Source organism: Dermacentor andersoni, chromosome 1 (genome assembly GCF_023375885.2).
Source record: "Dermacentor andersoni chromosome 1, qqDerAnde1_hic_scaffold, whole genome shotgun sequence".
NCBI classification, from domain to species: domain Eukaryota; kingdom Metazoa; phylum Arthropoda; class Arachnida; order Ixodida; family Ixodidae; genus Dermacentor; species Dermacentor andersoni.
In genome coordinates this window covers 161,811,664-161,827,869 of record NC_092814.1, presented here as the reverse complement: position 1 = coordinate 161,827,869, position 16,206 = coordinate 161,811,664, and the positions used below count along the sequence as shown (strand labels likewise).

The 16,206-nt window shown below is 44.1% G+C and overlaps 1 protein-coding gene across 1 annotated transcript in view; it reads left to right on the top strand.

Moving 5' to 3' along the window:
* Positions 1-16,206, top strand: part of Culd (CUB and LDLa domain) — a 223,478-nt gene that overhangs the window by 195,426 nt on the left and 11,846 nt on the right. The window contains exons 7-10 of the mRNA XM_050194991.3: positions 7,540-7,575; positions 10,012-10,176; positions 11,311-11,514; positions 15,953-16,072. Of these exons, the coding sequence (XP_050050948.1) occupies positions 7,540-7,575; positions 10,012-10,176; positions 11,311-11,514; positions 15,953-16,072 (525 nt within the window). The remainder of the gene's footprint in view (positions 1-7,539; positions 7,576-10,011; positions 10,177-11,310; positions 11,515-15,952; positions 16,073-16,206) is intronic.

The following is a 16,206-nucleotide window of genomic DNA, read 5'->3' as shown; positions in this document are numbered from 1 at the left end:
GTTTTAATGCGTTGCAGACATGGCGAGACTCAAAAAAATGTATTCCTTGCTTAAATCATGTTAGCAGATATACAGGGTGACCACAATTGGGGCATTTATACCGAATGACAGCTGCGGACTGGTTCAGCAGAATAGCAGGAACTGGTGCGCCTCTGCCCAACAGCCACGGCTCTCCAGCAGCACAATCACTCGGAATAAGAGTCCTCACTTGCATCGGCCCCTCACCTTCGAGACTTCAAAAGTGCAGTTATGCGTTAGATTCCAACGGAAACGGCCATTCGATAATACTTAAAGGGCCCCTCACCAGGTCTGGCCATTTTGAGCTGACAAGCGCAGAGCACATTGCGCGATAACAATCATGTCTACGAAGTATTACATCGCTACGCGCCGCGGAAAGGCTTGAAATTTCAATCCAAATGCCGATTCACTCTTCACTCGCGGCGAATCCACCCGGAGAGGGACGGTGACGTAGTCGGGCTCCTGCGCCTACGTAATCGTGTCCGCAGTGTGACGTCGCTCGTGGTGACACGTGACTTCGAGAATTATTCAGGACAACATCTGTTATCTGTGCAATCTGTTGCTTGAATTGACGAATTGAAGTTTAGAGAAATAATAAAACACACAAACGGAATGGCTGCGTGTTTTTTGTTTTACTTCGCACCGAAGCAATGGAAATGTACTTTCGCTTAGTCTGCTTGTTCCCATGGTCGTGCGGTCACGTGCGCGGGTACCGAAACTACGCCATTTTCTACCGTGCTCCAGCGCGTGATCACGCTCTGCGATCCGCTTGTTCTGCCTCAGTAATCGTGTAGCAATTATAGCGCTATAGTCATGTTTCCTTGTACACAGTGCGCAAAATGGTGCGCTGCGCGAAGGAGACAACAGCTCGCGCGCGACGCCGTCGGTGAAAATGCGTAGCGCTGGAAAAAAAGCAAAGCGAGGAGCAAAAAAAAAAAAACGAAGGCGGGGCCTGTGACGTTTGCGTCACGTGATCCTCGAGGTCCGGTATGGGAGAACGCAGGGAAGGAATTTCGCTTGCGTAGGCTAGACGGGGCGAGTGGAGAGAGCGTCTTCCTTGGCTGTGGAGCCCGCCTGCTGAAATCATGGGTTCGCGGCACTGAAATATTTCTATCTCGGCTATTAATAGGCGATTTGAAAAATGTCTGTGGCAGAACGCTCCCTAGAGGACACGTATCAACCTCCAGCATATAACCAACATTTGCTATGGGGCCTGGTGAGCGGTCTTTTAATAGTCAATTCTGAAGCCGCATACGATCTGAATAGAAAACACCATTCGATCATAGACTATATATGTTTCTACTTCACTTCGCCTGCTGGCACGTTGAAGGAGATCGCCAGACAAGCCACGGAGATTACATTGGTAAAGACTTCCCGGTCTCCCCGATTCAGTCTGAGTACATATGCAATATCTTTTCCCTGACACTGTGTTCATATTAACGTCCAATAGTTGCCTTGATTCCTTTTCTCGGAAAGTTGATTGGTTCACCTGGGGCTGGTGCAGCTTTTAAAAGAAACACGCTTGTTCCGGTCTGGAGTTTTCACTTCTTCAAACAGTGCATTTGGAATATTTGATATTTCTCTTACACTTACGTCTTTGATATACTGGTTGTCCCACATAACTTCAGCCAAAGTTTTAATAATGAAAGGCACTCTGGACGCAAGTTGAATCGAATACATAATGTTGGCACTGGCCTAAAGTTACTCAGGCTAGTTTTTATTTTCCCCTTAAAGGGCCCCTGAAACGGTTCGTACAAATTTTGTAGGCGAGTAGGGTACAGTTAAAGTTAATCATTCGCACCACAATTTGTGTGAAACATCTCATATTAGGAGAGCTACGGATGATTACAAGTTACGCTCCTCCATTGTCATGTATTTTCTCCTCAACTCGTTCGCCAAGTGATCGGGGCTAAGCTCCGCCTTCACTGGTTCTGCATCATGATGGCACGTCGTGTCGTCGACTTCCGGTTCTCTAGGAGCGTACGCACGAAGCCTCTCCAAACTCTCCGCCGGCTGCTTGGCAGTAGACCCCAAGCGAGAGCTATCGAAGCCGCGTGCGTCGCGAGCATTCTGTCGCAGCGTCGAACGTGTCTGGTATTCCGGTAACTACAGGCGAGCTGGGCGTGCCTTAGACCTGATACTATGATCAATTGATCATAGTAACAGGGATGGAGTTGCTGATTTGTCTTAGTTTTTCTTTTAGGTTCTCTGATGTTGTGGTTGGTGTCCGGTATACTTGATCCTTGACGTAGCCCGAGAGAAAGAAATCGAGGGGAGATAAATCTGGCCACCGTACCGGCCAAGCAATGGGCCCATGCCGTCCAATCTACTGCTGCGGGAATACTTCATGCAGCCGCCTGCAAACTTTGCTGCTGCCGTGCGCGGGAGCACCATCATGCTGATACCAAATATCCTTGATCCTAGCCAATGGAACTTCACAAAAAAAATCCTCAAGCGCCCCATCAAGGATGTCGTTGACGTATCTTTCGCCTGTAAGCGTGTTATCAAAAAACACGGGGCCAATGATAGTACGTGCCACCGTAAATTCCACACCACACATTAACCGACCACTGATATTGGCGATGTGTTTTCAAAACCCAGCGAGGGTTTTCGTCGCTCCAATGGTGAGCGTTGTGGATGTTCACTTGGGCATTACGTGAGAAGGTAGCTTCATCGATCCACAGTATGCTGTTAACAAAGCCTGGGTCCTCTTCCATCTTGATTATAATCCAGTTTGCTAAGTCCTTTCGATTTTGAAAATCGCGGGGTTCCAACATCTGGTGCAGCTGCACGTGGTACGGATGAAGTTGCTTCTTCTTAAGTATTCTCCACACTGAAGAATTTGACACTCCACCTTCAGCACCCACACTACGAACACTTGCATGTGGGTCTGAAGAAAACTGTAACAGAAAATCTGCCTCCACGCCCTCGCCCAAGATTGAAAATTTATGTCGTTTCTTCGTAAAAGTCCCAGTCTGTCTCAGCGTTTCATATGCACGCACAATCGTCATTGAGCTTGGACGCGTACCTAGATGCCAGCGTTGAAATAGCTCAACTGCGCGCTTTCTATGCCCACTTGACGCACCTAGAGCCAAAACCATATCTCTTTCCTCATTGGAGTGAGCCATATCTGCTGCTCAACGTTGGTCATAGTCAAATAGCGTTTCTGTGGAGAACACTCAGGGATACGGGCGCCTGAGAAGCACTGGATATATTGCAGTTCGCTGGAATTTGTTCAAACGAGTGACATAAGGTATGATCTACATCCGGTAAGGCGCGATCTACACGACGGACCAAGTCTGCGAGCCGATCGGTCACGTGATGCAACGTCACGGCCCGCCGCGGTCCGGTCCGGCGCAGAGCACATGCACACGGCGGACCGCCATAGCAACGGCAGAGCAGACCAATCAGCTACACTAACGCTTTTTCGCGTTATCATTGTAATCATTCCGGCTAGAGTCCCACAAAGCCGGGAACTGCTCAAGGAGGGACACTAAATAAAGAACCTCCTCGTCACTCCAAGAGGACATGGTGCTTAAAAAATATATCTGCTGCACGCACGTGTAGGCGGAACGGCGGACATGAAACGACTGGCTTTTGCTGAGCCGAAAACTAGATTGGCAACAGAAGGTCTTCGGTCAAATCCAGACAACATTCGTTGGCTACGCCAAAATCGCTGCGGTTTGCATGCGGTCCGCCGCCAAAACTGAAGCGGGAAAAGCCACGGCGATTTGATGGGCCGAGAGGGCCGCGGTTTTGCGCGGACCAACGCGGTCAGCACGAACTGGCAACGACCTATCACGTGATGCGCGGACCGCGGTCCAAAAGAGCAATTGGTCCTTCGTTTGGCTCGGCCTTAAACTGGAACAGCCGGCGGGCGCACTCAGGAACTGACGCGCCGGTCACGGTGCACAAGTGTGAAGCCAGACGCGGCCACCCGATACTGCGACCACGAAGCGATGCGCACGTGCGGGGTGCGAGATCAAAAAAGAACGTCTGGTAGACAGTAAGTGTGAGAAGGAGAGCAGGCGGGGCCAGTGCAAAGAGTCGTAGTCTGCAGAAGAGATGCGCAATCTTCCTTGAATATAGCGAAAGTTTTTTTTACCATTAGTTAGTTTTGTCCCCGTGTGATTTATCCGCGTTATTGGAGCCCTAAGGTTTAAAGTTGTAGCATCATTGTTCAATTCGAAACTACAAGGTCATTTGTGTACCAAGGCAAAATTGTAGCAGCCGTCACCACCGTCCATCGTTCCCACGTGCTTCGCCCTCTCCTTCTTTCAAGCAGAATAAAAATGCTGCTTTCGTGTTTTTTTTCGTGGCCTTAGACGCTTTATCGCTTCGGCAACACTCGGCCATCAGCACGCATTTGCACTGTCATGCGATAAGAGTCGCATGCCCAGATACCTACACCAGGCATAACGCCTAGTCGCGGGCCAGTCTCGCTGCAGCCGACCTTGTTCATCCATCGCACGCTTGAGAGCAGCACAATAACAGTGTGCGAGCGCCCCGTCACGTGGTATTAACGCGACAGCGTTAAGGAGCTCATGTCGCAGAAAAGCCGGCGTCGTCAGCGGCGTTGGCCGTGCGCGATAAATCCCAGAAGGCAGTTCATAAATAAGAAACATCTTGCAATGGGCTGGTGGGAATCGAACCAGGGTCTCCAGAGTGTGAGACGGAGACGCTACCACTCAGCCACGAGTTCGTTCCTTCAAAGCGGGACAAAATCGCCTATAGTGAATGCGGTGTTGCCTTAGAAACGTGCCGTAGAAAGTTATACTGTGGTGTATATCGGTAATTATGACCACGTAACTTACAGAAGTCGCAGTTTCACGAGTAGCGAAGTACGTTTCCGCTAAATTTCTTCTGCGCTCTCCACACACGCAGAGCTATCTTGCGGCAAACACAGAAGACCCCCTCCTCGCAATGTACGGCGCTGCCCCGACACGTGGCGCGCCACTCGCCCCATGATCGCGACCGCCTTCATAGTGCGTCGGGGCCCGGCTATCTCTGCCGATCGCGACGTTTGGCTGGCGTAGCGCGTTTGAGTAGGCGATGCGAACGGGGTGCGATAACGCTATCGCGTTCCACTCTTGAAGGCGAAGCTTAAGCGTCCTCCAATTTTATTTCTTATTTCGAGGGCTTTCTTTGGAACGCGGAAAAAAGGACCACGTGAGATGTGTCGATTTGGAAACAATTTATTGAAAGGTTTCTCAAGGTGCTTTACAACTTTGCGTATCACACCTGGGGTCTGCAGCCAATACCTAAAAAGTTGATTAATTAAACATAACTAATCCGTTAGTCAAGGAGAAAATAAAAAATAGCCCGAGTAACTCTAGGCCAGTGCCAACATTATGCATTCTTTTCAACTCGCGTCTGGACTGCCTTTCATTTTTAAAGCTTTGGTTCAAGTTATGTGGCGCAACCTCTATATGTCTATGTGCCCGGAAGTACGTTGGTCATTTACATCTCTTCACGCCACGCAGTCAATAAACCTGGTTTATTACAATAATATTGTTTTCTTTTATCATTGTCCCTGATTGATATTCCACCAACAAGAAGAACGCGTAAAATGACACGATATCAAAATTTTCTTTCGTAGCTGTTGCATTACTCCAGTATTTTTGCGCAACAAAAAACGCGGACGTAAGAGAAGAACATACACCAAGGGTGTGTGTTACTGTGGCTTCTGTGGCAAAAATTACGTGTTGCTTTTAGAGAACAGTGTTAAAAATAGCGGTTCACTTGGCTAAAACTACAATTGGTACCGGCCGACAAGAGTCGCGGGCGCACCAACGCAAGTAAAACCATAAAAAATTTCACTGCACAGACTTTCTGCGAGAAAAACTGGGCGTCAGTCAGCGTCCGCAACGAACGCGCGCTCGCTAGCAGACGACTCACTTGACAACGACAGCAAATTTGAAGATGCCGCGTTGTATAACCCATGCCTAAAATATGTATACGTAGCAAAAAGGTGCCACTATAAAGTTGCAGCTCAAATAAAGCGCCATCATAAAGAGTGTACGCGCGCAATCGGTCTCAGCGCCCGCAGCGAAATTACGTTGAATGTGCCGCGAAGCGAGTCTCCACCCCAAACCTGTTCGCTCGCAGCGCATTTGCAAGATTTTTCCACACGCGGTGCCTCAGCAGGAGTGCGCCGTTGGTCCCACTCGACCATTGTCTAGTACGATCTAATTGAACGCACCCCTCCCACTCCCCCATCTCTACCCACCCACGGAGCCTTGCGCGCGACGCAAGACAGCGCGCTTCCTCCCCGCTTCCCTTCTTTGCGTGCGCGTGATTTAGCTGCGATCACCGGCTCACCCTCGCACGCTTTCACTCGCACATACAGCATACGGCGCGCAGTGACGATTTTATCGCCCTTGGACTTTATACGGAACCTCACGGCCACGGCATAAATGTGCCTGGAGTGTCCACATAATTGTTCTCGCAATAAAACAGAATAGTAGATATTCCATTCGCGAGTCGAATTAGTCAAGCGTTCACGATTCGATCCGTATGTTCGAGTATTCACACACCCCTAGTAAAAACATTTATGTAACAGGCAGCAAGTTTTCACAAACTAAATTAAAGCAAGTGCTACAGTAGTTTAAACCAACTGTATTTTGTTAGCAGCAATGCAGAGAAGCCCCCGAAAATATTTTATGCATTGTCTAATTAGTTAACTTTTCCATTTTAAGTTGTGGGTCGCCTTTGGGCATATTTTTTTTTCTTACTCATAGTGCATTTTTTTCTTGTCTGCCTTTCTGATTTGTTTATTTACTGCAGACGTTTCAAGTATGAGAGATCTACACAAATGATAGTATGCTGCAAATACTGCATCCTATGTTCCGGAGGTGTTCTAAAGATGCGAGATCAGTGCTGAAAAGGTTATCGAATTAATCATCGCTCTACTTGCACAAAACAAATCATACTGGTGGATTCTGCACATGGATATCTAAATCGTACATTTGCAACTGCATACAAGTGCTGATATGCTGTACACAAATTAGGAGAAACTTTATACTGCAAGCTTTGACCAAGCATATTGACGTAATAGATAAATGTGCTGTTGTGTCAGCAACCATGTGTGCCTCAGAAGGTTGGCAAGTACAGCCAACCTCAGAAGTTTTCGGAGCACGGAAAATTAGAATAAGTTCAATTTTCTCACGACATGATCACCACAGAGTCTGAAATGTATGTCAGGAATGTGAGGATTGCACGGAGAAGTATCAATTCTACCTTTCGTTTCGAGGACGTGTGCCCAGGCTGCGATTAAATTTAGGTTTTACTCAGATCCAGTGTTCCAAAATCTTATGAGGTGGGGGGTACATTCCCATGCTGTGCATCAGTACTGAGTGTTGCTAGTATTGTAACCAGTATATGCTGAAAAGGCAGCGGGCTTCACTAATGAAGTAATGGTATGTGTCTAAAAAATTCTAGTATGCCAACTGCATGGCTATATATGCAGACATGCAAGATTCCACATCAAAGCTTCCTTTAACTGTCATGTCATTTTTCCAGATCCTGAAAAGTACTGGTTTAACAAGCCTTCAACAGGTATGTTCATTTCATTTTATTACCCTGAAAACCCCTCCAGGAGATACAGTAGACATTCTTAAATTATACTCTGATTAATTTTATTTTTCATTTAGGTCGATACCAACCAAAGGTCTCTGCTGGAGAATTTGAACTTGACTAGTCGGCATGCACGCACTTGACACCAATGGTGACCCTATGTATTGGCGGCATAGGATTATGCTGTCTTGGCGATGGTAGGGTACAGTGAAAAATGCATCGAAGACATGCTGTGTCCTGCTGAAAACACCAATGTTCGGCCTGCCCTAGGCAGAGTTTCAGGCGAAAACGGCAGCTCACAATGAATGATTATGTATTCACCCAATTAGGATTGGATACAAAACCAAAGCCTTGATGGCGGCATTGGCAACAGCCTACTGTCAGAGCTAACGCCATTATAATCATAAAATAGCAATCGAAATTGAAGTTTTCGCCTAGGTTGGTGATGACGACGTGACACTTTCTTTCAGAAAGCTGACTCAAAGAGAAGTTATTTTACATGTTAAGCTAGCCGAAACAGAGCCATGTCACATGTTTTCAGCATGTCGGTGTGGGCCACCATCCTGTTTATTATGGCTGTGGAGAAAAATATTAAATGCAGTGAGCCGTGTAGACAATGAATGACATGTTGTGGCCATAGCAATAAAGAGCTATCTGAGAGTGATGACGATGGACATTAAGCATAAAAAACCCCCGTATTTAGATATGCAATTTACTAAGTTGAAGCCCATGCTTGACTTGATCTAAATGACACCTATCGTGAACCCGCCGAAGGAAACGCAGTTAGTGTCTTTGGGCACGTTAACGCCAGGCGTCATTTAAATCAAGTCAAGCATGAGCTTCAACTTAAGTTGCATTTCTGAATACAGGGGTAAGTTTCCAATTTGTGCAGTATAATCTGTCGATTTCATCTTTTTCCGTTTGTCGGAATACCATTTGCCATGTCAGACGGATATTGCTAACTTAGCGCAAAAAAATATGACTGAAATGTTACAGCAGCAATACTGTGGCAAAAGTCATGCCACTGTGACACCATAAGTGCATGGGAAGAAGACAGAAAGCATTTAGCCACTGTACACAGCTTACATACATATTAGTAACGTTTTCTTTATTATCTCTTTGATTTTTACCTCCTTATTAATTTTCATTCAGTTTGCCTGACTGCTCACTTGCGCACTGCTCTAGTTTTTATGGAATTTCCTTTTGCTTTTGTTTTTAAATTGCATTTCTCCTCTCCAAATAAGAATTTTCTTAAGCTACCTCCTGCCACTAGATTATTGGCCTATCTATTTGAATGGCCACATGCCAGAAGAAAGGAACATCACCATCATATGTTGAACAGCTTGACATCTCGATGAGATGGACATGTCTTGCCAATTATATTGTGGCATTTTGAGGGGTTTTCGGAAGATATCTAAAATGTCTAGAGCCAATCTCTTGACAACTTTGCCAGCTGTATTTAAAATAATCATGTATGAAGCTCAGCTAAGCATTACGAGATCTGTGATACAAAGCATCCTGCAGCCCATCTCGTAGACAACTGACCATTTGCAAAAAAGCTCTCACATGAGCAAGATAGGCATTCCCCAACCAAAGGAGCTTACAATGCGAAATTTTGCTGTACAGATACATGGTCAACGTGCATCTTTGTGTTAATGGTTTTAGATTGAAACCTGAACATCTTAGCAAATTGTCTTGTAGATAACGCAGCACTCAGCTGATGATAACACTTTCGTCAGGAACAACCAGCTTTTATTTTCTATTTAGCCTAGAATTTACACTGGCCGTGCAAAAGCACTTGATCTGTGCACGGACTCCAACTCAAATAGCCAAGAAACAATGAAATATCCCTCATAGGAATAGTGGCAAGATGCCTTGTTCTTGAAACAGATTTTGTACTGCAGCCACAGCACCGAAGAGGACGCACACTATTTCGCATGTCAATCGAGAAATGACTAGTATGCCTCCATGAACAACCCCTGCAAGGTTTAAAAAAGATGCATAATCTGTAGTGTCTAGTAGTTAGATGTGATTTACAATCTACATCTAATTTAATTGAAACGTGCCCCTGAGGCTTCTGGGCAGACGTAATTGTCCTCGTGAGTTGCAGATCCACATTTGTATAATCACTTGTGCATGTTTTAATTGGAGGTGCACTTGGAAAGAGAGATGCGCTTGAGTGTGAGCACAGATTTTTTCTAAGTTACACAACAGGGCAGGAAGCAAAAAATTCATATAATGCACAGAAATTTTCAGCAGGTCAACATTACACCGTTTATTTGGAACTTGAGAAAACACTAATGAACAAAGAGATTAGTCTTTAAATCCCACACCAGTTCTGTTAAAACAAATACACAATATATTTCAAACTACTCCTCAACTTGTCTGGAGTGTAAAAGATGATCCTGCTTGTTTCAGACTGTGGTGGTGTTGTGGAAGACCTTGGTGGCGCAATTACCATGATGAACATGGCAAATCCTGGATATACACGCAACTTTGACTGTATTTGGCTTCTTCGTCCTGGGACCACCTTTGCCTATGAAACACACATTTCAGTGCGAGTGGCCCAATTTGAAGAAATGGGTAAGTCTCATTACTAGAAACTGAAACACTGTGCACACATTTCATGCAGGTGCCTAGCAATTGACCAATTTAGATTATCTCAAAGAAATGTCACTGATGCATAGAAATGACAGTACTGTGCAAGAATTATGGCTGCTCTAGGGAGGCTACTGCACAAATGAAACAATGAGAAATTAAAGGCACATTTAGAGTTTCTTGTTTATTATAGTATTTCATTCATTACCTTTTATCATTACCATTCAGTACCGTTCATTGCTACTCCCGAGATAACTCGGGCACTCACTCTTGCACAATCCCTGCCACCCCCAGTACACTTGTTTTGTGTTTTCAGTGCGCTCCCTATCTCTCCAGAATAACTCATGCGAAAAAGAAAATTGTCTACCTGTTATGCTATCTATGGTGAAGTCATCTAAACTTCAAAGTAAAATTTCTGACAGCTGGTGGAGCAAATACCTGAGTACTCTGTCTGTCTGTCTGTCTTGGAAGGGCAGCCATGGTGAACCAGTGTGGTAGGCCTGTCCGTACGTTGACAAGCAAAGGGATTTGTGACTTGTTGGTGAATTCTGAATCAGAAGAAAGCAATAACTAATAACCAATTTCTATGTAGCAAGAAATGTCTGCTGAACCAACACGGAAAAAGAAAAGAGGAAAGAAAATGGCAGGGGCTGAAAATTGGCACGATAGCCATGGCCAGTGTGGCAGCTTTTTCTGTTTGGACTATGACAGATGAAGGATTTTATGAACTGTTTAAAAATACTGAATACTGAATGGAAGTGATGACTAAAGACCAGCTTCTATGTAGCATGAAATGTCCACGGAACCAACAAGCAATAAGAATCTGGCGGGGCAGCTGAGGAGCAGTCATAAAAAGAGAGAACTCGCAGTCAAAGGCTTAAAAGGTCGTGTGCTTGTATTATGCTCCAAAGTAAGTGAAAGACAAATATGTGAACTTTGTGCTGTCTTTTTTTTTTTATCTTAACAAAACAAAAGAGTAAAATCTCATGAGTGGCACACACCTGGCCATTATAATTTGAGGCACTCACAGCTCTGTAGACATAATTCAATAAGCTGTTCTCATCGTGAGCAGTGAAATATTTGCACCTTTTACCTGACAAGAGCAATTTTCAAATGCAGGCCCAGATTCGAGCCTGGAGATTCGACAAGGTCTCACGTCTGTCTCTTTACTGCTTGAATCTCTAACGGGCCAGCAAAGCCACAAGGCACCACAAGGCCAGGAGTACATAATTTCAGCTACCATCGGTTTCTACATACGGCTCCAAGGCAGCTTCAGCAACAAGTCACGTTTGGCAATTGTTTACTCAGTATTTAGTTATGAAAGTAAGTACCTCTTCTGGCATATTTCTATGCCTTCTCATTCACACATAATGATTGTGCTATGTCATTCACACATAGCTGTTGTGTGTGGATATACATATGGAGATGTTTATTTCGAAGTTAATAAGAAAGACGAAGTGGTTAGCATATCGAGAATGAGACCCTGACTATGTTTCAGGTTCAGTGTTTTCACCGAAAACTGAAAAACACATTACGCAATACTTTTATTTCATACATTCAGTTATTTATAAACAAAAATTCACCCTACCCCAGCAGGCCATAGCAAAAAAGTACACAGACGTAGGAAATGATACTCAGGAAATTTGTAATCTTAAAATGTTATAACATGTGAGGCATAAAAGAATATATCTGCACTTGTCTGTTTCAAGCTAGTTGCAATCAAAGTAAGAATCGTGTGAAATTATTATATGTGTCTGTCACTCATGGCTATATGAGGTGGTGTGGCTACTCACCTTAACTACTATATTGCATTTTGTAAACATAAACAGTCAAGCATATTCCTTACTGTAGTCATTACGTCGCTACTGTGCAATGCTTTTTGCCACAGCTTAGGACAATTAAATGGATTGCACAGGTGGTATGCTACGCATGAAAGTTACGCAGCACTTATGACTGCACAATGTCAGCCACATTATTTTTGCTCTATTAAACAAGGCAAGTTTACAGCAAGAATGAAAACAGGGGACATAGCACATCTATTTAGGTAAGAATGCCATGGAGGTTGTTGAAGAACTATAGAGTATATAGAGTAATCTAAATTATTGCAAAAAATAATAAGACGAGTGGCATTCAAATGCACAGAGTTACATATGTGATGTGCGCAAGTATCACAAGAATGTGTGGTATAAATTGGGGTGTTTGTATATTTAAACTGTCTGTTCTACTTAAATGGGAATAATGAGAAGAAGAAAAAAAAATGGCTTCAAATGTCAAATCAAACACTGTATATTTCCTCATGTTTAAAGAGATGGAAAAAAAAGAACACATTATTTAAAAAAAGTGAGCCTATTAAGGTCTGGCAAAGTGACAAAACAGTATTTCCCATAAATTGAGGCAATAAATCTGCTGCAAGCCTGAAGAGAGAACATCTTTGACTAGATGACTCCAAGACAGAAAGGCATGATAAAAAATGACTGATCCCCGTGTTCACACAAAAAGCAGTGCTTCTGTGCTGCAACAATGTTTCCTGAAGCATAGTCCTTCAGAACAGCAGTCGCACAATGACTTTGTATTTCTGGCTGATTGATTAACAGCAGACATCTGGGGCATGATTGGTGATCATTGCTCGAAGCACGCGACTTGCCGAAGCTCCGCCGATGTTGTCAGCCACAGGGCGTGGCCACATTTTTGGTGACGTCAAACTGACGACATGCTCCTGTCAATCATTTTGCAACCGAGCGTGTCATCTGCTCTGAGCAGAACGGGATGACAGGTGTGAAGTTAGAGCAGTCATGCATTCACTACTAAACTGGCTTTGCATGGTACGTCTGTTGGATTGGATCGGATCCAAACCGTGGCTCCGTATACAGAATGGCACGTTTAAATTTAATCCATAGTCTAAATTGAGAAAATGGCGCCTGCAATGGGGGCTTTGGTTGTTACCATGGTGGAAGGAAACATGAGGAGGGAGCATACCACAACTTGATTGAAGCCGAAATCTGCTGGGCCAGTGGTGGCCCAAAACGTGATCGCATGTCAAAATGTGCAGTTGATTTTAGTGTTCCCGTTCTGCAGGCAGAGCCACGGCAGGGCAGCTGAACAAGTGCACACAGAATAAAAACTACTGGCATAGCTACCGGGAACCAAACATCTCAGCAAATCTCGTTTCTTGCTCCGTGATCTCGACGTATGAGGTCACGTGTTGGGCCACCACTGTGGCTTCACGGAGAGTTCGCTTGCCAAGGCTGGCTGCACGATGTAATGCTCCCTCCTACATTTTTCCTTCCTCCATGGTTGTTGCGTTGGCGTTGCTCGAGAAGGAAGCAGAGCAGTTGGAGGTTTGCGTTTGAAGAGATGGCAGAAAGCGAATTCCGGCGTTGCTTTCATTTCTAGAAACAAACAGTGCGTTGGTTTTACAGCGAACTCGACCCCATAATCGGGTGCCAGCGAACCAGTGGAATGTCCTGGTTGCCACTTGAAAAGCGCGCCACTGTTCCTGTCGTTTCCATTTTTTCTTTTCTTTCACTGTGCGCGACATCTCCTATTGACCATGCAGAGAAACTTGTAGTAGTCATACATATTACTATTTGAGAATGTGTTTAAGTTTGAGAAAGAATACATCTCTTTATATAAAGATTTTATTAATTGGAAGACGAGAAACATTTCATTCTGTAGCACATTATCTGTGTCATAATTGTGTCATAAATGAATATTCAAAAATTTTGAATGTTACATTCTTGATTTGCATACAAAGATACCAAAAACTATTCAAATTCATTATTTTGAATATTTGCAGTCCCCTAGTATATATACATATGTTAGGGCATCTAACTGCAGAAATATCAACTAGTAGATGAATGACATGACGAAAATAAATTGGTCGCAAACCTCTTCACAGCTGAACATGATAGCAAATTTAAGAATATATGAACACTGAGTTGAGAAAAAGATAGGGACAGTTTAACAGCAGCTCTTACAATGGAGTTTGTAAAATGACACATAGAACCTGTTCAAGGGCCCCTCACCAGGTCTGGCCATAGTAAGCTGATAACGACCGTGTCTGCAAAATATTACATCGCTACATGCTGCGGAAAGATCTGAAATTTCAAGCCGAACGCAGTTTTTCCTTCTCCTCGTGGCCGCCGTACCCCAAGCCGGAGGATGGCGTACTCACGTCCCTGCGCCTACGTACTGGTGTCCACAGTGACGTCGCTCGTGGTGACGTGTGATTTCGAGAATTATTCAAGACAACATCTGTTATCTGTGTGATCTGTTGCTTGAATAGACGAATTGAAGTTTAGAGAAATAATAAAACACACAAACAGAATGTCTTCATGTTTTTGTTTTACTTCGCACCGAAGTTAGTGATGTGCTTCCGCTTCGTCTGCTTGTTCCCAACGGTCACGCGGTCACGTGCCCAGGTACCAAAACTATGCCATTTTCTACTGTGTTCCTGCGCGTGATCATGCTCTGCGATCTGCTTGTTCTGCCTCAGCATTTGTGTAGCATTGAATTATACTGCCAGTCATGTGTCGTTGTGCACAGTGCGCAAAATCGTGCACTGCGCAAAACCGATAACAGCTCGCGTGCAACTCCGCTAGCGGAAATGCGCATCACTGAAAAAAAAAAAAAAGCGAGGAGAAAAAAAAAGTCAAGGCAGGGCCCGTGATGTATGCATCACACGATCCTCGAGGTCCAGCATGGGAGAACGCAGGGAAGGAATTTCGCTTGCAGAGGCTAGACGGAGCGAGTGGAGAGAGAGTCTCGCTATGCAGTGGAGCTCGCCTGCTGAAATCATGGGTTCCTGGCACTGAAATATTTCTATCTCAGGTATTAATGAGGTGATTTTAAAAATGTTTCCGGCAGAACACTCCCTAGAGGACACGTAACAACTTCCAGTGTATAACTAAAATTTGCTATGGGGCCTGGTGAGGGGCCCTTTAGAGGTTCCATGCATCTTTTTTTTTTTTTTCAGCTTTCTTCCATTGTTCAGCCTGCTCATAAACATGCTTATGAAGTTGTATTTATTATAAACTAGGGAGATCAGTTTCATCAGTCATTTCATCTGGTTACATATCAGGCATAAGCTTTCAGCACAATTAAGCGATGCACTAAAGTTCTCAATGCCTGACGAGAGTGTGTTGCATCGATTAAGTGCTACCGACTGTGTAATCCTACAAACTTTGTTTCCATTGGCAGCCATGCTACTCTAAAAGTAATTAAATCCATGAAGCGATGCATCTTACCATGTTGAGCTTTTATTTTGCTGCAGCAATGTTTGTGTAAATACAGTTGGCAAATATATTTATGCTAAGATTCTACTCACTGATTAGCAGAAGTAAAATTCTGCTTTTGACTAAGCAGAATAGTATGCAACTCGTTCTGGGTGTTTAAGGCCTAGCATATAGAATACCAAAAGGACATCTAAAGAACCTTTCTTCACTTTTTCCCTCCATTGTGCCCAAACTGAATTCATTCTGGGATGTTATACACCACAATTAGCTTTTTTTGTGCCTCGTGAATGTTCACCTTATGCCACTCATTAATGTTTCAGAACATTTTCATATAGAAATTTTTAGAGGACTAATGGATGTCCAAAGTATGTCCATGTCCAAAGTAGGTCAGAAAGAAGATACAAAGGATGTCTGCTGGATAATCTGTCTGTGGCCAACTGCAGTGACTCTTAATTTAAGGAATATGGCACCAAAAACCTCTTTTACACATTAGAGATAAACAAGATTTTCTTTTTTCTTCGTTGCAGGATTACAGTGCCAATCTTCTGGAGATTTTGAATGTGGAAATGGAAGGTGCATGAAATCTATCTTGCACTGTGATGGGTTCAACCACTGCGGTGATGGTTCTGACGAGTCTGCTTGTTATGGTACGCTCATCAAAATATCTGTTTACCTCGCTGCCAACTTGGGCTTATAGTATAAACAAAATATGACACTAATAACCCTCAGGAGCAAAACGCAAAAAGGAAAACAAGATAGTAACACAAGGATTGACATAAAA